The 25,597-nt window shown below is 44.9% G+C and overlaps 1 protein-coding gene and 1 long non-coding RNA gene across 3 annotated transcripts in view; both read right to left on the reverse strand.

The window, feature by feature from the left end:
- LOC141917666 (uncharacterized) overlaps positions 1 to 25,597 on the reverse strand; it is a 407,503-nt gene that overhangs the window by 58,896 nt on the left and 323,010 nt on the right. The window lies entirely within an intron of this gene.
- Positions 1 to 25,597, reverse strand: part of LOC141917664 (Golgi phosphoprotein 3-like) — an 83,047-nt gene that overhangs the window by 20,800 nt on the left and 36,650 nt on the right. Inside the window, exon 2 of one of the 2 annotated variants that reach the window (XM_074811040.1) lies at positions 24,825 to 24,956. In XM_074811040.1, the coding sequence (XP_074667141.1) occupies positions 24,825 to 24,956 (132 nt within the window). Of the gene's footprint in view, positions 1 to 24,824; positions 24,997 to 25,597 lie in introns of both variants that reach the window. The other variant, XM_074811041.1, reaches the window with a different exon arrangement.

The raw sequence follows: 25,597 nt of genomic DNA on the forward strand, positions 1-25,597 counted from the left end.
GTTGTCTTGAATTTAGGTGTGTACTCTGTGGGGAGAGTGCACCCTTGTACCATCTGCCTGAGGGGATATTGTCAGCTTACTTGGGTAGCGTTTTAAGGTAAAGCAACCAGGGTGGGGGAATAGTCAAAAAGAGTCCCCTAGGCTGTATTTTAAAACGCTGGAAGAAGATAGGGGGACCTCCAGGCGCAAGTGTGAATAAAAAGACCCTAATAAAATATTGCAATCAGTGGTGGTCCCTATATAAATTGGATGAGGGGGAAAATGGCCCCTTAATGGGTCCTTGAATTATAACACCCTGCTACAAGTGATGCTGTTTTAAGGAGGGATGAAGTCTCCTATGCAGACATGGTTTTCACCCTCCGAGACCATCCTGAATATCAAACAGACTGTGGCCTGGCACCCCCACGAGATCCACTAGTGCTGGCACCGGAAAAAGAAAATAAGAAGGAAGGGAAAGAGAAAGGGGCCGAAATAAAGGATTTACCAGAGTACCATAAACCACTGGTAGGAAGCCGGCAGGAGGAGAGTGAAAGTTCGGAGGAGCCAGAGCCAGGCTCCCCGCCTCACAGCCCGTATCAGAGACGGGGACGGGAGAAGCGAGCAGTGGTGCCGGCTGCTCTGAGAGAGGCCGTAGGGTCGGATGGGGGGGCCCTATCAGAATAAAAGTGCCGTTCACTTCCTTTGATCTTGCAACTTGGAAAAGTGCAGCGAAGGGGTATCAAAGCAACTCTGTTGGGGTGACCAAGCATTTTCAGTTTCTAATCAAACAACATGATCCTGATTGGAGTGACATACAATTATTATTGGATCACATGACAGAAACTGAAAAACAATTAATATTAAAACCAGCCCAGGATCTGGCTACTGATCACCTCAAAATTACAGGGGAAGATATAAAAGATCACTTCCCCTTACAGGACCCACATTGGGACCCCAACAGAGGAGCCCATATGAGATTGCTAAATGCATATAGAGATTGGATTGTAAGCGGCATGGAGCGGGCTGTACCGAAAGCAATTAACTGTGCGGCCCTATACGCAGGGACCTAAAGATACTCCATCAGAATTCCTGGAGAAGCTGCGGGATACCGTGAGGCGACACACTCTTAGATCCAGGATCAGAGGTGGGAACACAACAGTTAGTGTCATTATTTATAGGGCAACCAGCATGTGACATTCGAAAGAAGCTGCAGAAGCTGAAACTGCCAGAGAGTAGGAATTTGGAGACCTTCTTGGATGTAGCATGGAGAGTATATAGCAATAAGAGAGGAGGAGATCTGCATCCTGTTGTAGCAAACCCATATATACTACTGATCAGATTAATACCTGAATTGGCCTGGTTTACCGTGCTGGACCGAAAAGACACCTTCTTTTGCTTGCCTTTGAGCTCCAAAAGTCAGTTATTGTTTTCATTTGAATGGAAAAACCCAGAGTCCGGAAGGAAGATGCAATTAACATGGACTGTGCTACCCCAGGGGTTTAAAAATAGCCCCACTCTTTTTGGAAACCAACTAGCTAAAGATCTGGAGCAATGGGAGTGACCGCATGGAATCAGGGAAATTCTGCAGTATGTAGATGATTTATTAATAGCCACAGAGACTAAAGAAATGTGCATAACATGGACTATTAGTCTATTAAATTTTTTTGGGACTTAATGGCTATCGAGTCTCTCCACAGAAAGCTCCAGTAGCTCAGCAGCAAGTAACCTATTATGGGAGACCTCGGCTGGTCCGAGGGATCAGAATGTAAGTTTGATATTGACCTTGAGCAGATAACCGTGTACCCTTAAGAGGCTTGAAAGTCCCGAGAAGAGCTGAGTAAACAAGAGTAAGGACCTACCAGACTGGAACTGCCTGACCACAAGGAAAGGAAGGTTATTGAGGTTGCAACAGAGAAGAGGTCATCCAATCATGAACTGTTCGTCTCTAATTAAACCAATCATATATGGACACATACTCTTAATAGAGTTATAAAAAGGCTTGTTAGAACAATAAAGTAGCCATTTTGTACAATTCGGTGTTTGTCGTGTCCGTCTCAACAGCGACAAATGGTGACCCCGATGTGATCCCAACACCGAGGAAATAAATAACTGCGGCGGGAAGAGCCGCAGAGATGGAGCCCAGTCAAGCGTAGCGGCAGGGAGAGCTGCATAGTCCGGACAACCTTGTGAAATTTGACACCGTGCAGGTGAGCGGCTGGGAACAAAACGATGGGTGCTAGCCTCTCTAAGGAGGAGCATATGATTATGACAATGTGGAAGTTGCTGTTTCAGTGCAGGGGAGTCAGATTGGATGACGCAGTGCTCCGAAAAATGTTGCTGTGGAGCAAAAAGCAAGGATATGACGCTAGCACTGCCACTGCATTTAGTGTGAGCAAATGGGAAGAATTGGGACAGAAATTGCTTGAGTGTGCCTCTCAGGGTAATAAGAATGCGACTGACCCCCTTACAGCCTGGAGGTTGCTAAAAGAGACTTTAAAGGACTTTAAGGTGGAGAAAGAAAGCTCAGGGGAAACCCCTCATAATCCAGGGGCGTCCACGGTCCAGGTCTCGGCAGCGAGAGGTCAAGATATGGACCTAGCGGGGGGAGCCTGTTCTAAACGTAGACCGCGGTTGAGGGCGAGGGGATTGTATGAGGACTCTGATGAGGAAGCACAAGATGAGTTGTTTCCTCCACAAAGACCAAATGAGCAGAAAGCCCCTCAGGCAGCCCCCCCTTTGCCTCCCGTCGTGGAGGCCTCTGCACCACCCCTCCCTCAGAACGCACCACCTCCCTCTGATGAAGAAAATGAAAAAAAAACCCCTGTGGTATCTACCAACCCCTTTTTGTATCTCACACCACTGAAGAGACTGGAGACGTCAGTCACATTGGGAAGGACTTCATTTTTCTGTTATTAAAGAACTACAGAAAAGCATTAATGAGGACGGACTTAAAAACTCATTTACAGCAGGTATACTGGAGGCAATCGCTCATGGCTGTACTCAGCATTCGCACCCCCCACCTGCAAGCCCGGAGTTGGCGGCGGTGGCCCCGGGCCTCCCCGAGCCCCCCCCCGCCGCGGAGTGACCGCCTGCGGCCAGTCAAGCTCTGCGCCCTGGCGTGTGTCCGTCCATCCCGCCCCCCCAACACCAAAAGCGGCAGTTTTTACAGAAGGTGCTGACACTGGTATGCGGCGTCCCTTGTTCATTCTAAAAAGACACTTTAAACCTTTCTGATGGTCAGTGCACTAAAGGCCTTGATTTTAAAACAAAGAAGGGGGAATTCTCTGGATACACCACTTAATCAACTGGCACTGGCTTTATATACTCTTAATGGTGTTTTGATGTTTGCAGTGTTTATCATTTTATGTTGTGTGAGTAATAAGTGTAAGGGGCCCCTTTGTATGATTGTTTTGCGTGTGTGAGATGCAGCCCAGCTGCAGCTGTGGAGTGTGGAGTTCTCTGTAATTTAGTCGATATCGATCAGGCGTGGATCTGTGCTAAATGATAAACGGCAAACAGCTCATGGTATATGATTTATGCTTTTGGCTTTGATTTATGACTTTTATGATTTAGCAATTGCTGTAATTTTCTTAAACAGAAATCATTTTGCTTTGATTAGTAAAATCTGTATTGTGTATTCAACTTTCTTTGTTTATCAATATTAAGAATTAAGAACTCAAGTGTTGAACCTTATTAGAAACTCCCTTGGTTTCCCCCTTGAGTGGTGGCCAGGCTCTGGGTGGAACCCAACAGGAGGATGAAATCAGATGTTTCTGCTCAAAGAAAATTGCCAGTTATTTTGGCCTGTTGATTTGGAGGCTGGACCTGCTTGCAGCGATGTTGGATGCCTCACCTACGGATGGACGCATCGCGTAGGATTTCCACCTTGCAGGGAAAGGTACTCCAAATCCTCGCTGCATCCAGGGTTCCCCAGCAATTGCGGATCTGAATATTAGTGCCCCATTAAGTAAGTGTGCTATTCTGTATCTTCCTTGTTTTGTAATACTTAGTCATATCCTTTAATTATTAGCAGTGGAACCAGACAAGGGCCAAAAGAACCATTTCTGCCATTTGTGGAGAAATTACAAGCAGCCATAGAGAAGCAGGTCTATGATGCCAATTTAAGATTGACATTAACAACACAGTTAGCTCGGGATAATGCTAATGAAGATTCTAGAAAGATAATTGAGGCATTGCCAGGGGATCCAACCCTGGAGGCCATGGTTACTGCTTGTGCTAAGTTTGGGTCAGTGGAACATAAGATGGCAGCCTTAGCTAGTGCTATGGCAGCTGTCCGAGTAAAAGAACAAAAATGTTATCACTGCGGTCACACAGGACATTTAAAAGCCAGCTGTCCTGAGAAGAAAGGGATAAAAACATCTGGTCCCATAGTAACGCCTTGTCACCGATGCAGAAAAATGGGACATTTCATGAAACAGTATAAATCTAAATACCATATTAATAGACAACTATTGTCGGGAAACGGGAAGTCGAGCACGAAGGGATGCGCGCCGACACAAGTATTCCCTTCAATGGCCCTGCAATTTCCATCAAGCCTATCCTCTGCAAACGACTCGCAGGACAAACCAGTGGGGCAGCAGGAATGGATGTATCCACCGCCGAGCAAGTAACTATATCATCGCATTCTTTGCAAAAGGTGCCCCTTGCGGCGCATGGACCAATTGGCAGAGGCCTGAGTGCATTGTTAATAGGACATTCAAGTGCTACCTTACAAGGTATCAATGTACATGTTGGTGTTATTGATGCTGATTATACTGGACAGATAAGTGCTATGGTTGCTACTCCAACGCCACCCTTGACAATTCCAAAAGGTACTCGTATTGCTCAGCTTGTCCCTTTTAAGAGTTGTGTTCCCAGGTCACATCCAACAGAGCGTGGAGATGGTGGATTTGGATCTACCGGCGTCCCTCAAGTCATGTGGACACAAAACATCTCAGACAAACGGCCTCAAATGACTTGCATCCTCGCAATGGATGGCGCCACCCCCTCACAGGTGAAGGTATCTGGGCTATTAGACACAGGGGCTGATGTTACCATAGTCTCCCAACTCCATTGGCCTCAGAGTTGGCCCGTTGTTACAATGGACACCGGGGTATTGGGGCTGGGAGGCGTGACCCAAAGCTTAATGGCGGCTAAACCTGTAACAATTTGGAATCCTGAAGGACAGGTTGCCACAGTATGACCATATGTTACTGCTGCTCCTCTGAATTTATGGGAAGAGATGTCCTGGGAGCATGGGGTGTGAGGATTACAACAGATTTTTAACAGGGGCCACTGTGCTTGAGGGTGTGCGACAACCTACCCTGGCTTTAATGTGGCTGACTGATACACCTATTTGGGTAAATCAGTGGCCCCTCAACCCAGACAAGTTAGATGCCCTCCAGAGCTTGGTAAAGGAACGACTACAGGCTGGTCATATTGAACCCTCTCACAGTCCCTGGAATACACCTGTGTTTGTAATAAAAAAGAAATCAGGGAAATGGCGATTGTTACATGATTTACGACAAATCAATGCCGTTATGGTTAGTATGGGTGCACTGCAACCAGGACTACCATCACCTACTGTGATCCCAGCAGGGTGGAATATCTTAATTGTGCATCTGAAAGACTGTTTGTTTTTTTTTTTTTTACCATTCCATTAGCAGAACAAGATAAAACCAAATTTGCTTTTTCGGTTCCTGTCATCAACCACACAGAGCCCATGAAACGCTATCAGTGGAAAGTGTTACCTCAAGGCATGAACAATTCTCCCACAATTTGTCAATGGTTTGTAGCTCAGGCACTCTCAGGGCTGCGAGAACAGTACCCTGATTCTTATTGTTATCGCTATATGGATGATATTCTTCTTGCAGTATCTGACCCGACCCAGTTGGATGACATGGAACGATCAGCATTATGTCATCTTAAACAATATGGGTTGGTTGTGGCTCCAGAAAAGGTTCAACATAAAAGTCCTTGGTTATACCTAGGTGCAAAAATATTGGACCAGACTGTAGCTCCACAGCCAGTAACGCTGAATAGGGAAGTAAAAAATCTCAATGACATCCAAAAGCTATTGGGAGCAATTAATTGGGTTAGGCCTATTTAGGATTGACATCTTCTCAATTGAGCCCCCTAATGGAATTATTGAAAGGGGATTCTGATATTTGTGCACCGAGACGGTTAACCAAGGAAGCACATCAGGTACTCCATGAGGTAGAAAAAGCAATACAGAACAAATATGTTTATCGCCTGGAACTAACAGAAGTTGTGCAAGTTTTTGTTTTAACAGATCACACAATTCCGTATGCATTACTTGGTCAATGGAATGAAACCTGGGCAGATCCTTTATGTGTGCTGGAATGGACGTTTTTACCCTATCGATTCAAAAAGACAGCACCTGGTATTTTTGAATTGGTGGCTCACTTGATAATTAAAACACGGACCCGTTGTCTTGAACTTGTGGGATGGGATCCAGCAACCATTGGTATTCCAATTCAAGCTGAATATTTTGAGTGGTGCCTAGCAAATAACATGGTACTGCAATCTGCATTGGCAGATTTTCAAGGACAAATAAAATATCACCTCCCCAGCCACCCAATGTTGAAACTGGTGCGCAAAATTTCGATTGGGAACAAACGGCTACATTCCAGGAAGCCAGTGGAGGGGTTAACTGTGTCTACAGATGGATCAGGAAAAACAGGAAAGGCAGCTGTAACGTGGCTTGTGAATGGTGAGTGGCACAATATTGTCACAGAACAGCAAGGGTCGCCTGTGGTGGTTTAGCCCCTGCCGGGGTCTGAGACCACGTGGCCGCTGCCCCTCCCCCACAAAGGGAGTGAAATACAAAGCCCCAAGACTGAAATAAGGAAAGGTTTAATACAACAGTGCAATAGCAACACAACCAACAACAACAATAACAATAACAGTAATAGTGATAGCAATGAACAGAGCAAAATAGCTACCAAATACAGCAGTGGGCAGCACGATGTACAAAACCACGAGTGCACCGCGCTCCGCGCCAGGAAAATGTGACCTGCCAGGATGTGACCACCGCATGGTATCTGAATAACCCGGCTAGAGCTCCCCCCCCACTGCTGGGGAAACTTAACCCTATCCTGGTTAAACCAGGACAGTCGCCGCAGATTGAAGAACTTAGAGCGGTAACCGAGGCCTTCCACAGATTTACAGAACCTTTTAATTTGGTTACAGATTCTGCTTATGTTGCAGGACTGGTTCAGCAGTTAGAAAAAGCAATCATCAAACAGGTGGATAATGAAAAATTGTTTAATTTGTTACGGTTCTTGTGGGAATTGTTCCAAAACCGTGAGAATCCCTATTATGTGTTGCACATTCGTAGTCACAGTACCCTACCAGGATTATTAGCAGAAGGCAATGCACGGGCTGACAGGCTTGTGTCTATAGCCGTGGTGCCAAATACTCTGCAACAAGCCCAATCATCACATCGATTTTTTCATCAAGGTGCCAGAGCATTACAGACAGTTTCATCTTACAGCTACAGAGGCAAGAGCCATTGTAGCATCATGTCCTGATTGTTGGGGACAGCAAGTGCCATATTCTTATGGGGTGAACCCCAGGGGGTTACAGGCATTGCAAATCTGGCAAACAGACATTACACACATTGCAGAATTTGGAAGGTTGAAGTATGTACATGTTTCCATTGATAGTTTTTCACATGCAATGTTTGCCTCCGCACATGCAGGGGAAAAAGCCAGAGATGCCATTCGACACTGGCAAAAGGCGTTTTCTGTTTTGGGTGTCCCTGAAACAGTAAAAACCGACAACGGCCCTGCATATGTCTCCAGACCGGTTCGGGAATTTCTACATGGATGGGGGATTCAACATATTACTGGCATCCCACATTCCCCTACGGGACAGGCAATTGTTGAACGTGCCCATGGTATCCTAAAATGCCTGCTTCAAAAACAAAAAGGGGGAATGGAAGGGGAGCCCCCAGAGGCCCGGTTGGCAAAGGCCATTTATGTATAAAACTTTTTAACCATGCCCGAGCAAGGGTTGGTCCCTCCCATTGGGAGACATTTTGCCTCTTTTTCTTCAACTCAGGAGGTACAGGGAACTGCCTTGGTGCGTGTTAAGGATTTACAGACGGGGCAATGGTCTCAGCCTTATAACCTAATCACCTGGGGCAGGGGTTATGCTTGTGTCTCCACAGAACACGGGCCGCGTTGGTACCCTGCCCGTTGTATTTGGCCTGTTATGGCTTGTTGACTGATGTTGATAGTGTTAGGCATGCTACACTACAAAATAGAGCTGTGTCCTGGTTTAGCCAGGATAGGGTTAAGCTTCCCCACAGTGGGGGGAAGCTCTAGCCAGGTTATTCATATACCATGCTGACGTCACCTCCTGGCGCCAGCGTAAGAGAGTCGGTTAACGCATGTGTTATGCCATCGCTCTGTTCTCACTGCTGTATCGGTAAATATCTTGCTCTGTTCATTGTTATCACTGTTACTGTTATTGTTATTGTTATTGTTTGTTGTGTTGCTGTTGCTCTGTTGTATTAAACCTGTCCTTATCTCAACCCCGGGGCTTTGTATTTCACTCCCTTTGTGGGGGAGGGGCAGCAGCCACGTGGTCTCAGACCCCGGCAGGGGCTAAACCACCACAACTTTTGGCACCCAACGTGAGGCACGAAAGGGCTGAGATAAGGACAAAAGGAGAAGGTGTGTTAGAGCAATCTGTTAGGTGCAATTTTTCTGGTTTTATTTGTATTGTTTGATAAGGAACATTTGCAGTGCTGGCCAATTTGCTTGCGTGGTGGGGCTGGATCAATCCTTATATCCCCTGTGTGTTCCCAGTGCTGGCGTTTGTTGTTGGTGGAAAATGTCTCAAGGGTCTTGTTTTGCTGTACTGGCTACTGACTGCTTATAATGTGCTTGTATCACTGCTTGTGGGGGTGAACCGGTATCTGTTTGCTGCCTGGACTTTTGTTAGGGGTCTCACCCCCTCTATGGGTGAGCCAGGGGAAGAGATCCTCTCGGTTTTTGAGAGTTTCAGCTATCCCTGGAGCACCCAGGCCAGTGTGCTTGTGGCACAATGCTTTCTGAATGTCTGCCAGATCTTGTTTTGGGCCATGCGGTATTTCTCCAACAACAGCACCACCCAGAAACCTGCCCCAAGGGCAGATAGTTATAAATGGCAAGGTGTGTGGGAGAAGATGGGCAAGTACCTGAGTGAGTGGTCACCCCCAATGCTTTGGGATTTCACTGCCGAACAAGTGCAGAGTCCTGATAAACTGGTGGAGTGTTTGGAAAAGGTGTGCCGCCAATCTGACAAACCCCGGGAGACACAACTCACTGCGATGTGCTGGGTGCTTGCCCATGCCTACCGTGTCATCTTTAACACTGTTCACTGCCCTCAAGGGGGAGAAAGGGCTGCAGGGTCTGAAAGTGAACCTACTGGTACAGCAGCTGGGCCAGGGGGACAGGCAGTGCCAGTACTGGTCGCCTCCACCAGCACAGCAGCTGAGCCAGAGGGACAAGCAGTACCAATATCAGTCGCCCCGATACGGAAAACCAAATATACCAAAAAATCCCCTCACAGTGTACAGGGTGGTGATGAACCAGGCCCATCACGAGAGCAGGAGGAAGAGCCGGAGGTAACCATCCGATCTCTATCCCTCGGTGAATTGCGAGATATGCGGAAGGATTTCGGCCGCCTTCCAGGCGAGCAAATTTGCACCTGGCTGCTCCAGTGCTGGGATAGTGGAGCTGCTGGTTTTGAATTGGAGGGGAGAGAGGCCAAGCAGGTGGGACCTTTAGCCAAGCAGGCTGGTATTGACAAGGCAATAGGGAAACAGGCTCAAACCCTCAGCCTTTGGAGGCGACTCCAGCTCGGTGTGAGGGAGAGGTACCCCTACAAGGATGATGCTCTATGTCGGTTAGGCAAGTGGACCAACATGGAGAAAGGCATCCAAAACCTCAGGGAAATGGCTGTGTTTGACATGATCTATGGTGATCTGAATGATGAGCAGTCACCAATGGATCCAGATCAGGCCCCTTGCACACAGCTGATGTGGCGGAAGTTCCTGCAAAGTGCACCAGAGGCACATTCCAAAGCATTAGCAGTAGCGTCCTGGTGGCGAGACACCCAGACTCAGACAGTGGATGAAGTGATTATCCAGCTCCGGCAATATGAGGGAAATCTCCCTTCCTCCCAACATGCTTTGGTTTCAGCTGTAGAGGAACTGTCTCAGAGGCTCCAGAAAATGGAACAGGACATGTCCTACGTTCCACCTGCACGGGCCAATGTCTCAGCCATTAGAAGCAGGCGTTTCCCCACCCAAGAGAAGGGCAGTGGAAGACACACACCACGGGGCACCCTGTGGTTCATCCTCTGCGACCATGGGAAAACATGAGGAGGTGGCATGGACAGCCCACTCCCGCCCTAGCTGCACGAGTACAGCAGCTGAAAGGGAAGACCACCATAAAAGGGGAGTCTTCCAAGAGAGACGCAGCTCCATTGTCCAGTCAGAAATCCCCCAGACAGAATAGAATGGCCAACATTATCCCTGACCCTCTCGAGGGGACCTGTGAGTCATTCTCGCAGGAGTCACTCTTAGATCAAGTGAGTGATGGTGAGCAGGATTAGAGGGGCCCTGCCTCCAGCCAGGTGGAGGAAAGGGATAATCGGATTTCCTGGAAGGTGTGGATCCGATGGCCTGGCACATCAGACCCACAAGAATATAAGGCCTTGGTAGACACTGGCGCACAGTGCACCTTGATGCCATCAAGCCACAGTGGGGTTGAACCCATCTGCATCTCCGGAGTGACAGGGGGATCCCAACAGCTGACCCTATTAGAAGCTGAAGTAAGCTTAACTGGGAAGGACTGGCATAAGCACCCCATTGTGACTGGCCCAGATGCCCCGTGCATCCTAGGTATAGACTACCTCAGGAGAGGGTACTTTAAAGACCCAAAAGGGTACCGGTGGGCCTTTGGTATAGCTGCCCTGGAGGAGGCTGAGCAATTGTCCACCTTACCCGGCCTCTCAGAGGACCCCTCGATGGTAGGGTCGCTTAAGGTTGAAGAGCAGCAAGTGCCAATTGCCACCAAGACGGTGCACCGGCGGCAGTACCGTACTAACCGAGATTCCCTGGTCCCCATCCATCAGCTGATCCGTCGACTAGAAAGCCAGGAGGTGATCAGCAAGACTCATTCACCTTTCAACAGCCCTATATGGCCAGTGAGAAAACCTAATGGCAAATGGAGACTGACCGTGGACTATCGTGGCCTGAATGAAGTTACGCCAGCGATGAGTGCTGCAGTGCTGGACATGCTAGAGCTCCAGTATGAGCTGGAGTCGAAGGCAGCCAAGTGGTACTCCACGATTGACATCGCTAACGCGTTCTTCTCCATCCCAATAGCACCAGAGTGCAGGCCACAGTTTGCATTCACTTGGAGGGGTATCCAGTACACCTGGAATTGATTGCCCCAGGGGTGGAAACACAATTCTACCATTTGCCATAGACTGGTCCATACTGCACTGGAGAAAGGTGGGGCTCCAGAACACCTGCAGTTCATTGATGATATCATTGTATGGGGGGACACAGCTGAGGAAGTCTTTGAGAAAGGAAAGAAGATAATTGAAATCCTCCTGAAGGCTGGTTTTGCCATCAAGCAACAGAAAGTTAAGGGGCCTGGAAGGGAGATTCAGTTCCTAGGAATAAAATGGCAAGATGGGCGTCGCCACATCCCAATGGAGGTGATAAACAAGATAACAGCCATGGCCCCACCAACCACTGAAAAGGAGACTCAGTCTTTCCTGGGTGCTGTGGGGTTCTGGAGGATGCACATCCCAAACTACAGCCTGATTGTGAGCCCTCTCTACCACGTAACCCGCAAGAAGAACGATTTTGAATGGGGCCCAGAGCAACAACAAGCCTTTGAACAAATTAAGCAGGAGATTCCCCAGGCAGTGGCCCTCGGGCCAGTCTGGACAGGGCAGGAGATTACGAACATGCTCTACACCACAGCCGGGGAGAATGGCCCTTCCTGGAGCCTCTGGCAGAAAGCACCTCGGGAATCCCGAGGCCGACCTCTAGGCTTTTGGAGCCGAGGATACAAAGGCTCTGAAGCTAACTATACCCTGACTAAGGAGATACTGGCAGCGTACGAAGGAGTTCAAGCTGCCTCAGAAGTGGTCGGCACTGAGACACAGCTCCTCCTGGCACCCCGACTGCCGGTGCTGGGATGGATGTTCAAAGGAAAGGCTCCCTCCACACATCATGCAACAGATGCCACGTGGAGTAAATGGGTTGCACTGATAACAGAACGGGCTCGAATAGGGAACCTCGACCCCCCAGGATTAGTGGAAGCGATCATAAACTGGCCAGAGAATAAAGATGCTGGGATGTCACCAGAACAAGAGGTGAAACGTGCTGAGGAGGCCCCACCATATAACGAGCTGCCAGAGGAGGAGAAGCGATATGCCCTGTTCACTGATGGGTCTTGTTGCATTGTGGGAAAACATCGACAATGGAAGGCTGCGGTGTGGCATCCCACACGAGAAACCACTGAAGCTGTTGAGGGACAAGGTGAATCGAGCCAGTTCGCAGAGGTGAAAGCCATCCAATTGGCTTTGGAGATTGCTGAGCGAGAAAAGCGGCCGAGACTCTATATCTACACTGACTCGTGGGTGATGGCAAGTGCCCTGTGGATGTGGTTGCAGCAATGGAAACAGAGCAACTGGCAACGCAAGGGCAGACCCGTCTGGGCCGCTGAAGTATGGCAGGACATTGCAGCCCGGGTGGAGAACCTCGTTGTGAAGGTGCGCCATGTGGACGCCCATATACCCAAGAGTCGGGCCACTGATGAACATCAACACAACCAGCAGGCGGACCAGGCTGCTAAGATCGAAGTGGCTCAGGTGGACTTGGACTGGCAGCGTAAAGGTGAACTGTTCATAGCCCGGTGGGCCCATGAGACCTCGGGCCACCAAGGCAGAGATGCAACATATAGGTGGGCTCGAGATCGAGGGGTGGACCTCACCATTGACACCATCGCAGAGATCATCCACGGATGTGAGACGTGTGCTGCGATCAAACAAGCCAAACGGGTGAAGCCCCAGCGGAATGGAGATCGATGGATGAAATATAAATATGGAGAGGCCTGGCAGATCGACTACATCACACTGCCACAGACCCGCCAAGGCAAGCGCCACGTGCTCACAATGGTGGAAGCAACCACTGGGTGGCTCGAAACTTATCCAGTGTCCCACGCCACCGCCCAGAACACCATCCTGGGCCTTGAAAACCAAGTCCTGTGGCAACACGGCACCCCAGAGAGGATTGAGTCGGACAATGGGACTCACTTCCAAAACAACCTCATAGATGCCTGGGCAGAAGAACACGGCATCGAGTGGGTCTACCACATCCCCTACCACGCACCAGCCTCTGGGAAGATCGAGCGCTACAATGGACTGTTAAAAACTACATTGAGAGCAATGGGGGGTGGAACCTTCAAACATTGGCACACACATCTGACAAAGGCCACTTGGTTAGTCAACACAAGAGGATCTGCCAATCGAGCTGGCCCGGCTCAGTCAAAACTTCCACGTGTTGTAGACGGGGATAAAGTCCCTGTGGTGCGCATGAGGGACCTGCTGGGAAAAATGGTCTGGGTTAGTCCTGCGCCGGGCAAAGGCAAACCCATCCACGGGATTGCTTTTGCTCAAGGACCTGGGTGCACCTGGTGGGTGATGCAGGAGGATGGAGAGGTCCGATGCGTGCCACAAGGGGACTTGGTTTTGGGTGAAAACACACCATGAATTATACTGTGCTTTTGTTAATTTTTCTTTGTCAATGCTAATTGCTAAATGGCAGCTGGACGTGACGCACATGGTATAGAATAAAGGGGTGGATTATGTCCTGGTTTAGCCAGGATAGGGTTAAGTTTCCCCAGCAGTGGGGGGGAAGCTCTAGCCGGGTTATTCATATACCGTGCTGACGTCACCTCCTGGCGCCATAGTGCGGCAGCGCGAGAGAGTCGGTGAAGGCACGTGTGTTATGCCATCTCTCTGCTCTCACTGCTGTATCAGTAGATATCTTGCTCTGTTCATTGTTATCACTGTTACTGTTATTGTTATTGTTGTCGTTTGTTGTGTTGCTATTGCATTGTTGTATTAAACCTTTCCTTATTTCAGTCTCCGGGCTTTGTATTTCACTCCCTTTGTGGGGGAGGGGCAGCGGCTGCGTGGTCTCAGACCCCGGCAGAGACTAAACCACCACAAGCCGCAATAGATTTTTTGTTATTAGCCCATGTGGTGGTGCAATTCTTAGCCCCCCCCCCCCGCCCCTCTTTGTTGGGCTGCTTGGTGCTAGGTGCGATTCCACCCACATCCCCCGAGCTATACACCAATCTGTGGAGATAAGGACTGATAACGTTAAGGAGCCTGGCTCCTGCCCCTCCAGATTGCTCGGAAACGGTTAAAATGGCCCATCAACTCCTAAGGGCCTGGCACACCTGTGCCTGGGATGTGGTCAAATGGGAACAATAACAGAGTCGCACATTAATCAAATTCTTTTGTAACTGCTGGAAGGCACCACAAGGTATTTGACAAAAGTCAATTATCTTGGACCCTATAAATGGCGACCACCAGGGAGACCCTTTGAGCTCTCCTGGATCGCAGCGGGCCTGTAACCAGCATCTCCCCTGAGCTGGGACGCCTCTCAGGTACCAAACCCTTCAGGTGTCGTCTGCTCCAGACGGAAGGCCAGGGCGAAGTCCCCCGCTCAAGTCTCAATTATCGCCCGTTGAGGAATGCCAAGGCATTGTGAGTATTTGCTCTAAACTTGAGAGGGAAATTTTCTTTGAGCTAGCTTCTCTTTACTCTCTGTGTGTGTGTGTGTGTGTGTACGTACCCTTGTCTCTGTGTGTGTATGTCTGTTCTGTGTTCATTCTACTGAATCCAAACACCTTTGTTTCTGTATGTTTGTCTGTTTTGCTATGTGCATGCACGTGTATATATATAGGTACCGTTAAGTAAGTTAGTGTGAATCTTGTCATTTTAGAATCTGAATAAGTCGCTTTTCTTTCTTTTAGTATTTCTGAATTATTTTATAATAATAAATTGCTGTTAGTTATTAATAAACCTTGATTTCTTACTAAATATTACCGTGTCAATACTTTCATCCGCGACAGCCCAAGGACATGGTTGTGAAGACGTTGAGGGAATGTGTTGTATGAATTTGTCAGATCACTCGGAATCAATACATAAAAGTATCCAGCTTCTGAAAGAAGGAGTGAAGAAGTTACAGGCAAATGATGGATGGGATTGGTTGAATAACTTGCTTAAAGGATGGGGACTATCAGGGTGGTTGTTATCTTTGATAAAAACTGGGTTGTTGCTTTTGTTCGTCATTGTAGTTGTGTTATTAATGTTGCCATGTCTTGTGTCTCTGTTGCAAAGGGCCCTGCAGCGGACGGCACAGGCAATTTTTGTAGCCCAAATACAAAAAGGGGGAATTATGGGAGACCTCGGCTGGTCCGAGGGATCAGAATGTAAATTTGGTATTGACCTTGAGCAGATAACCGTGTACCCTTAAGAGGCTTGAAAGTCCCAAGAAGAGCTGAGTAAACAAGAGTAAGGACCTACCAGACTGGAACTGCCTGACCGCAAGGAAAGGAAGGTTATTGAGGTTGCGGCAGAGAAGAGGTCATCCAATCATGAACTGTTAGTCTCTAATTAAACCAATTGTATATGGACACATACTCTTAATAAAGTTATAAAAAGGCTTGTTAGAACAATAAAGTAGCCATTTTGCACAATTCGGTGTTTGTCATGTCCGTCTCAACAGCGACAACCTATCTTGGATATGAGGTCATGGTTGGTCAACGGACCCTAGAACTGCAAGGAAGGAGGCCATCTGTCAGATCCCTCGCCCACAGACAGCTAAAGAGCTCCGTACGTTCCTAGGAATGACCGGATGGTGTCGCCTGTGAATATATAACTACGGACTCATGGTAAAACCCCTTTATGAACTATTAAAATCAAATCCAAAAACCCTCACTTGGAATGGAGAGGCAGACAGAGCATTCCATCAGCTGAAAAGGAAGCTGATGGATGCCCCTGCTCTGGGTTTACCAGACATCACGAAGCCTTTCTGGTTATTCTCCCACGAGAAACAGGGAATAGCCCTAGGGGTTGTGATAGACAGTAAACTGTTTGTTCATCAAATTCCATTGAAGATACTGGGAGCTCGTGACATGTTATTCCATAAACTATGTTGGCCTAAGCTTAATCTTAGATAAGCACTTACAGTCAGTTAGTCGTTACACAGTGTAATAGTTAAGTTGAAATGCTGAAGCAAGGACTCCTACTAGGCAAAAGACTGAAAAGAGGGAGAAAGGGAAGAAGGACAAAGGGGAGAAAGACAAAGGGGAGAAGAAGAAAAAAAAAGGGGGTAGTGTCTATATTCTGTAAGATATAAACAAAGACTTTGTGAACCACTCTCAGGAAAGTAGGAAATACGAGAAGCTGGTGACGTGAGGAAGACCCGGATGGAGCGACCCCCTAGCTGCAAAGTGCGCAGACGCAGGATACACCTCTCAGAGAGACCCGATAACGGAAGGCGGAGGATATAAAAAAGACGGACCCTCGGGAAGTGAGTGCGCGCCGTTGGTGGAGCAGGGACTCCCCGGCCGCCCAGCGCTGTTTTACTTATTGCCGCTTGCTAAAATAAATAATTGAAATTTAATTTGTCCTAACTTACATCATTTTGGCAAGATAGTCTATAACAGGGGTCCTGACCCAAAATTTGGGACCAGATAGAAGGGCAGTGGCATACTTCTCTAAACAGCTTGACAAAGTAAGCAAAGGATGGCCTAGCTGCCTGAGGGCAGTAGCAGCAGTAGTTTTAAATATCCAGGAAGCACAGAAATTCACATTGGGTCAGAAAATTACAGTACTAGTATCCCACACGGTGTCTGCAGTACTCAGTATGAAAGAAGGACACTGGCTTTCACCTCAAAGGTACCTGAAATACCAAGCCCTCCTAGTGGAACAGGATGATATAGAAATAGAGGTTACTAATATTGTCAACCCAGCTTCTTTTCTTAGTGGGACCACAGGAGAACCAGTGACACACGACTGCCTGGAAACGATTGAAGCAGTCTATTCCAGCCGGCCAGACCTCAAGGAGGAGCCATTAGAGGACGCTGATGAATCCTGGTATACAGATGGGAGCAGTTTTGTTCAACAAGGTATCCGCAAGGCAGGATACGCAGTAACACCAAAGATCAGGTAATAGAGTCTAAAGCCCTTCCTCCAAATACCTTGGCACAAAAGGCAGAAATAATAGCTCTAACACAGGCACTGGACATGGCCAAGGGTATGAAAATTAATATATGGACGGACTCTAAAAACGCTTTCAGAGTGGTCCATGCTCATGGGGCAGTGTGGAAAGAGAGAGGACTCTTGTCTGCACAGGGAAAACATATAAAGCATGCCAAAGAAATCCTCCAACTCCTGGAAGCAGTGCAACTACCTGAAAAGGTGGCTATAATGCGTTGTAAGGCTCACCAGAGAGGAAGTTCCACCCATGAACTTGGATATGCTTTGTGAGGCCAAAAGAGTGGCTGAGGAAGGTGAAGTAGAAGTGCAGTCTTTGGTTCCAGACTGTAAAATACTAATTGATTGTAAGCCTCAATATTCTAGGGAGGATCAAAAACTTATTGAAGATCTAGGGGAAAGCAGAGAAGAGGACAGGTGGGCAAAGACTCCTCAAGGTAAAATAACAGTACTATCTGCATTATTATGGGCTATAGTGCTGACAGAACATAGGAAATCCCATTGGGGGGGTAGAGGCCTTATATAAGTATCTAAATCAATGTATAGTTGCCCAAAATCTATATACCGCCATCAAGCAGGTGACACAGCAATGTGAAATCTGTTTACAAAATAATCCTAAAACAGGACCGAAGGCCCAAGCTGGGTGAATAGGGAAAGGAAATTACCCAGGGCAACAATGGCAGATTGATTTTTCTGAACTCCCAAGACAAGGGGGGGGTTTCAGTACCTTTTGGTCTTGACAGATACCTTTTCCGGGTGGCCAGAAGCATTCCCTTGTCGAACTAAAAAAGCCAGAGAAGTATCTAAGGTATTGTTACAAAAAATAATACCAAGGTTTGGGATTCCAACAACAATATCCTCAGATTGGGGATCACATTTTGTGGGAAAAATTGTCTAGCAGGTCAGTAAACTTTTAGGAATAGACTGGCAATTACATACCCCGTATAATCCACAAGCCACTGGTCAAGTAAAAAAAATGAATCATTTAATTAAACAACAAATAGTAAAATTAGGCCAGGAAGCTGGATTGTCCTGGCCCCAAGCATTGCCCTTAGGCCTTCTAAGAATCAGAACCAAACCCAGAACTAAGGAGGGATTAAGTCCTTTTGAAATGGTATATGGGAGACCATATATGATACAGGCAGGAATATCAACCCAGGTTGGAGATGAAATACTAACAGATTATGTTATAAATCTACAAAAGCAGCTGTGAGAAATAGAGAAATTGGTCCTAGGGACCAGGGCTCGAGGTCTGGACAGGCCTGTACACAACATTAAACCTGGTGATTATGTATATATCAGATCTTTTTCAGATTCACCTCTGGAACCAAAATGGGAAGGTCCATTTCAGGTGTTATTAACTTCCCATACAGCAATCAAGATTAAGGAACAGACATCGTGGATACACCACACTAGGGTGAAGAAGGCCCTAAGCCAAAATGGGAATCGACACCTGTGGGACTGCTAAAGCTTTGCATCCAAAAATGGTGATATGGCCCTCAGTTGTGTCCAAGCTCAATTATGGATACAGTCAACAGCAGCTGCAATCATCAGGGAAGGTGAGGACGGAATCCTGCCAAGAGAATTCCAAAAGGTAATTTAGGATAATGCAACAGAATTTGAAAGAAGATTTCAATCATGGTGGCACTTAGTTAATTTTACCTTTGACCCCCTTAAGAACACAGCCACAGCTTTTGTATTAACGATATATCGAGCTCAGGTATATAAAATATATCCGATTGTTGCATTAGGATTGAATCATCATGGAAATGTGATTTATCCCTTAGAGCACAGGGTATGGGCTATAAAAAATAAGAAGAAATGGCAAACTATTGATGTTGAGGCCTGTACTGTGTGAGACAGCAAGGATTCATTTGTGAAGATAACACCATCAAAGCTCATGACATTTGTCTGGACACTGACCAAAACATCTGCCAATTCAAGATTCACCCTAATGAAACACCAGAGATTATTATAATTTACATGGGGGTGGGATGTGTTTGTTTAAGAACCCTGTGTGATTTTGTACAAGTAGATGACCTTATAATAGATACAAGTAATCATTCGAACATCTGTATCTGCAATTTCATTAGTCTTACAGGGTGTGTTTTCAATTATACTGTTCCTGTCACAACTTATCAATTGTTACAATTTAATTATAAGCTAATTCAAGATTGGCAGCCCACTCCTATTGGAATGGATCTGACCCTACTAAGACAACTTTTGCATCATGAAAATTTAAAAAGATTGATGAAACAGGTCCAAAAAGTGGACAAAAGACTTTAATTACTGTCCAGCATGATACAGAGAGAATACATCAAATCATGAAACGAGTGAAGTCAGACGGAGAACACTATTGGTGGGATGTATTTACAGGCTATTCCCCATCAGCTACCAAAATCTTAAATATACTGACTCACCCAATATTGATATTGCTAATAATCACAACAATATTAACGACAGTAAATTTTATCTTTTGGTGTAAATTGAAGAACCTAACAAAACAGATATGGACCTTACAAACAGTAATAAAATATAATGAAACCCTTTTGACTGCAAAAGAATTTGCTTAGGGAAAAGAAAAGGGGGGAATTGATACAGAGAAATGATTACTTGTTTTGAGAATTATTTACTTATAGCAAGCTGCTTAGCAACTTATTTACTTACTTATAGCAAGTTACAGTATTACTTATAGTATTTCTGAATATTGCTAAGAATCCTGCTTGCCCAGACTGTTCTGTGGAATTTTACCAAGGACTACTGTGTCCATCAAAACAAAGCAGTTTACTGTGAAAATCTACCAAGAACTGCAGTGTTCAGCAAAATATCATGTTTTTGTCCTTGGGAAACAGATGTGCTCTAACTAGCTGGGCCTTGGTAATGAGTAAAGATAGCCATATACAGACGGTAGAAGTTCCATTGGTTCCCTTAGATAAGATAGGATGAGTAAACCGGCTGAAAACACTTGTTATTCAAGAAATTGGCCAAGGGAATCTGCGCATGCTCCAGGGAAAAGTACAAGGTGAGAAAGACTACGAGCCTTCCTCCCAAAGCCCCCCGAAGACGCCCCCCAGGAGGCAATGCGCAGGTGCAAAGAGAACATAAACTGCTGACACCAGCCTCTAGAACTAACCCAGCCTCACTCATGCATATGTATGTTTGTGTTATGTAATCCAATGAATATGTATATCCACACTCGATAAGTTTTTGGTAAAATGTGCAGTGGTTGTGCAAGCTTTGTGGAGAAATCCCCTTGCACCCCAGTGCCGGAGTAAACATACCTGCTGTATAACTCTATTCGAGTTGTAGAGTCTGTTTTCCGCAAGTCAGGAAGGAAGGCTCTACAGAGGGATCTGGACAGACTGGATTGATGGGCCAAGGCCAATTGTATGAGGTTCAACAAGGCTCAGTGCTGGGTCCTGCACTTGAGTCACAACAACCCCATTCAATGCTACAGGCTTGGGGAAGAGCGGCTGAAAAGCTGCCTGGCAGAAAAGGACCTGGCAGTGTTGGTTGACAGCTGGCTGAATATGAGCAATGAAGCTGGTGAAGGGTCTAGAACACAAGTCCTATGAGGAGTGGCTGAGGGAACAGGGGTTGTTTAGTCTGGAGAAAAGGAGGCTCAGGGGAGACCTTATCGCTCTCAACAACTACCTGAAAGGAAGTTGTAGCGAGGTGTGTGTTGGTCTCTTCTCCCAAGTAGCACGTGACAGGACAAGAGAAAACAGCCTCAGGTTGTGCCAGGGGAGGTTTAGATTGGATATTATGAAAAATTTCTTCATGGAAAGGGTTGTCAAGCATTGGAACCAGCTGCCCAGGGAAGTGGTTGGGTCACCATCCCTGGAGGTATTTCAAAGACGTGTAGATGTGGTGCTTAGGGACATGATTTAGTGGTGGACTTGACAGTGTTAGGTTAATGGTTGGACTTGATGATCTTAAGGGTCTTTTCCAACCTAAATGATTCTATGATTCTAAGAAGATCCCCAACCCACTCGATTTCCCACTCTTGTGAATTGAATCATCACAGAAGATTAAGCATCTGAAAGTGGGTATTTTTTCTCTCACTTTAATACATATGCTAAGGTAGAGAAAAAAACTAAGATCCTGGTTCTTCAGAGATGATGGTCCTTAGCCTTATTGCAAAGAGTATTTCTTTATTCCAATTTTTCAGTGATTTATCATGTACTAGATTTGCCTTGTATCCAACTGCTGAGGACATTTCAATTATGCAGAATATTTAATTTCCATTTTCCATGGTGTAGCTTTGCAGTTAAGCAGTGCTAAAGATGAAGCATCTCTTGCATTAATTTTTAAGTAAACTTAATTATTTAATTTTAATACAAAAATTCACTCATACATTAATCACTCAGAATTGTCAGCTATAAAATACTGAAGTTAATCTGCCAAGGATTTGTTGGCATTTCTTTTAAGAACTGTAATTATTGGGTTTGCTTTCTGAGACTGTAAGGCAGCATAGAGTACCATTTTCTGTCTTCAATAACCACTAGTCTTAGAAATTACTTTATTTATACATAAACCTCAACATTCATTTATTTGTTTCTAAAAGTGATACCCATAGATAGAACTCCAAAATTATGCAATGATTACATACTCTGAAGCCAAATTTACAAGGATGTTGCAACATAAAATACATCATATTGACTTTCAGAAGTTTCACTAACGTTCATCAAGTCCTTGTCTGCCAGTTTCTCAGTCTCATTTGTCTCTATGGCATTCAAGCATAGATTTAATGCATCTTGATCACTTATGAAGTTGTGTCTTAGAAACTGCAAAAAATAATCAGCAAAGATCCATCTGATTTAACACTTGAAGTGTATCATTGTAGCTAGCAATCTTTTAAGTCAGCTGTGTAACCAAGGCCACCATTAGCTGGTTATAAATCTGTACTACTGCCCAAAGAACTAGTTCTACCCTCTTGTTCTTATCTTATCGCTTGTGCCAGCAGTCTCACTTGTGCTCCATCTGATGACAAGATCAAGAAAGGGATTCAAATAAAAACTAAACTGATTCAAGAAATGAATTAGTTTTCAGTCAGAGTGGTTACCTGACAAGGCTCACAAACGCTAGTAACAATCCAAGAGAGACTCCAATAATGTCTCTTTTCAAAGACAAGACTACCCTTCTCAGCTGCAGCAGACTAAAGTGACTGAAGCCTAAACTCCTCCCCCTTCAGACCATGGCTTGAAGATACACGGTTTTGAGTCACAAATCAAAGCTTTAGTTTTAATAAGATTTTACCTTTCCACAAAATCCCATAATGGAGCAGGGGGAGGGAGGAAGAAGGGCTAACCTGAGGGACAGAAGCTATATAAAAATGGTATTGCCACTGAAACTCCACCTCACTTAATCAGAACCTTGGATGCAACTAGACAGCTCATTTCACTCACTAAGCACAATATTTAATTCACAGAGAAAGCTGAGGGCAAGGGTGTAAAAGGAACAAGCTTTAGAAAAACTCTTTTCTCTTAGGATATTATTAATAGCAGGAATAATTCATAAATAGATATTGTTTTATAGGTTTAATTAATAGAGCACAGGTGCTCTAGGGACAATACTGACAGATTGTTCAGAAGATAAGTAACCATGATGACTGAAGACTGCATCAGTGAGCAGTGGCATCAGAAGAAGAATTGGAACAGAACGATGGGAACTAGGCGAAATTGTGGAATATAATGGACTTTTGAAATTGATGATGAATTGAGAACCATAAGTTCCTGGAAAATCACCAAAGACTCTTTGTATTGCATAATGTTATGTAGAATCGTATATATAGAAGGCGCTTTTTATTAGCTGTTGCCACTCACTGAGGTGATGGCCCAACTCTGAGTTGTTAATAAAGCAAGCCTAGAGGTACCCGCAGTCTGGTGAAATCCTTTAACAAAGGGGAGCAAAGCCTGCAAAAGGGGGATGAGGGGGACACTTAGTAGAGTTGAGACAATTAAATCCTAGCAAACACAGAAATAAGACTGAAATTTAGTGTTAATGCAAGACTTCAAATAAGGTATAAAACAACACAAGTCATTCATGAGAAGGATTTCTAAATTGAGAGAGGTGGGGCAAGGGGAGAAGAAACATCATATATATCAGTAGTTAGGGATTTTATTTGCAAGAAATTCCTTAAGCAGAAATCAATCTTCATTTGAATTTTATATTAAGATATTTTCATAGAACTCCCCTACCTGCAAAAAGAAATCGATTGCCTTACAACAGCAGAAAGAACAAAGCATTTAATATTGGGTAGCTTTTAGCTCTCCTTAAACAATAGTGAAAAAAAATAAAAAATGAAACAAACACAGCAACCCACTCCCAAAAATCACATGATAAAATTAAAAAAAGGAAAATAATATTTTTGCTTGTATTCTTTATTGAAGATATACACAGGTTATTTTTCCATTTTCCTAAAAAGACACAATTAAAATTTCAGTTAGATAGAGCCGACAAGGTTTGTGTAGAATGAACATAACTGCTAAAGAACATTCCTGAATGCCTAAGGAGCCAAAAGCTTAGGAGGAAAAAAAATTAAAAATGTAAAAACAAATCAATATGCTTAAATGAAGCTAAAAGAAGTAGGAGCTGTTTGAACAGAGGTTAAATTCTTCAGAAGAGGAGGAAGCTGGGAGAAGGTTGGGAAATTTGTAAGCTTTCCTTTAAAAAATTTAGCAAGGGATAATATTGACAGGGAAACATGTCATAAAAGAAAATTTATTTGTGATGGACAGACAACATTTGACCATGTTTTTAATAAACTTATTTTACAAGTATCCTCTAATGCTGAAGTAAAAATTCTTCAAACAGCGTGACTTTGCACATTTTGTACCAAGGAAAAAAATCCAGTGGCAAAAATAATAAATTAAGGCACCTCAAATCTTCAGTCTAATTCAATGAACATTAAAAATTTGCCCATCTTAAAGGTCAGTGAGTACAACAAATTTAACACACTGGTCACATGCTTAAACTAGATACAGTTTTGTGTTCTCAGGGGCCCAAAGTACAAGGATTGTTTCCTTCCCATGCATTGCAAGCACTAACTGCAACATTGTGTACACCAGAATTAAACCCGTGACTTGCAGGATACATCTGTCAGGCTGTCAATTAGCCATCCCTCTCAGCCCCAGCCCACATCTCACCAACAATGCAAAATCCAGTTCCTTCAGCAGATTACAACTGGTGCTATTGTCTCTCAGCAGCAACCACTGCCACCACACCCTGGCCAGAGCCATTGCCAACTGTTTGTGCAAGGTTCCCAACAGCAGCAGGAACACATCGAGAGAACAAACAGGAGCAGAGAACAAGTACAGAAGATTTTACAAGGCACTTCAGCTCACCGTTTAAACTCTTTAGGTAATAACTCTCTGCATCTAACTTAGGTCCATATAACTTATCCCCATATAAAGAAAGAAAAAAAATATCTTTTTCTTACAACCAATTGTATTTATAGCTACTGTATTGCCTGAAGCATGACACAAAAGTAAATGTGACCATTTTCATCCACTTACCTTTCTTGTTAATAGACTTTTGCGCCTCATTCCACAAGCCTCCAACTGAAGACGCCCTCGCAATGCCAGTTCAATTAACATACAGCCACGCAATCCTGAGGAGATGCAATCGTTCCAGAATGATGTGTATCCCTGTGAAGAATGAAAGACAGTAAGATATTTCCATCTCCACCTGAAAGAAAATAGAAAAAGAGGCTTACTGCATTCTCTAAGCAGTTCTCTGGCCCTCATACGCTTTTGAAGTAGCATCACTAGTAAACTACCATTCTTGTATTGAAAACATGAAAGAGAAAACAGACCCTATTAGTTTTGACACTTAGTCTCTGCTCTTTGAAGAGCAGGGAAACTTCAGGAAAGTGATAAAAAACAAAACAGCAAGATATCAATAACCACGAGATATAAAGTGTAGTTTATATGTAGTCAAAATAAACTTATTTCATTTTTAAGACATCAAGCATTTGGCATTACTGACATCATACAGGCTTATTTGAATTTCCTAACAAATATTAACATGATTTTACATCCATAAACAATATGGCACCAATGAAGTAATAATAACCTGAAAAATCAATATTACATAAAATACGGAGTATATTGGAAATTAAAAGTCCAAACACAAATGTGGCAATCAGCACAAACCACAGAACAGATTTTAAACTTGAATATAGTAAACTAAAAGACAAAAGTTTTCAAGCAAATATTTGGAACAGCTACTATTTTGTCATTTAAATCCTTTGAAAACATATATTTCTAAAACTTGATGCATGTTGTTG

The sequence above is a fragment of the Strix aluco genome, chromosome W (genome assembly GCF_031877795.1).
Source record: "Strix aluco isolate bStrAlu1 chromosome W, bStrAlu1.hap1, whole genome shotgun sequence".
Classification (NCBI taxonomy): domain Eukaryota; kingdom Metazoa; phylum Chordata; class Aves; order Strigiformes; family Strigidae; genus Strix; species Strix aluco.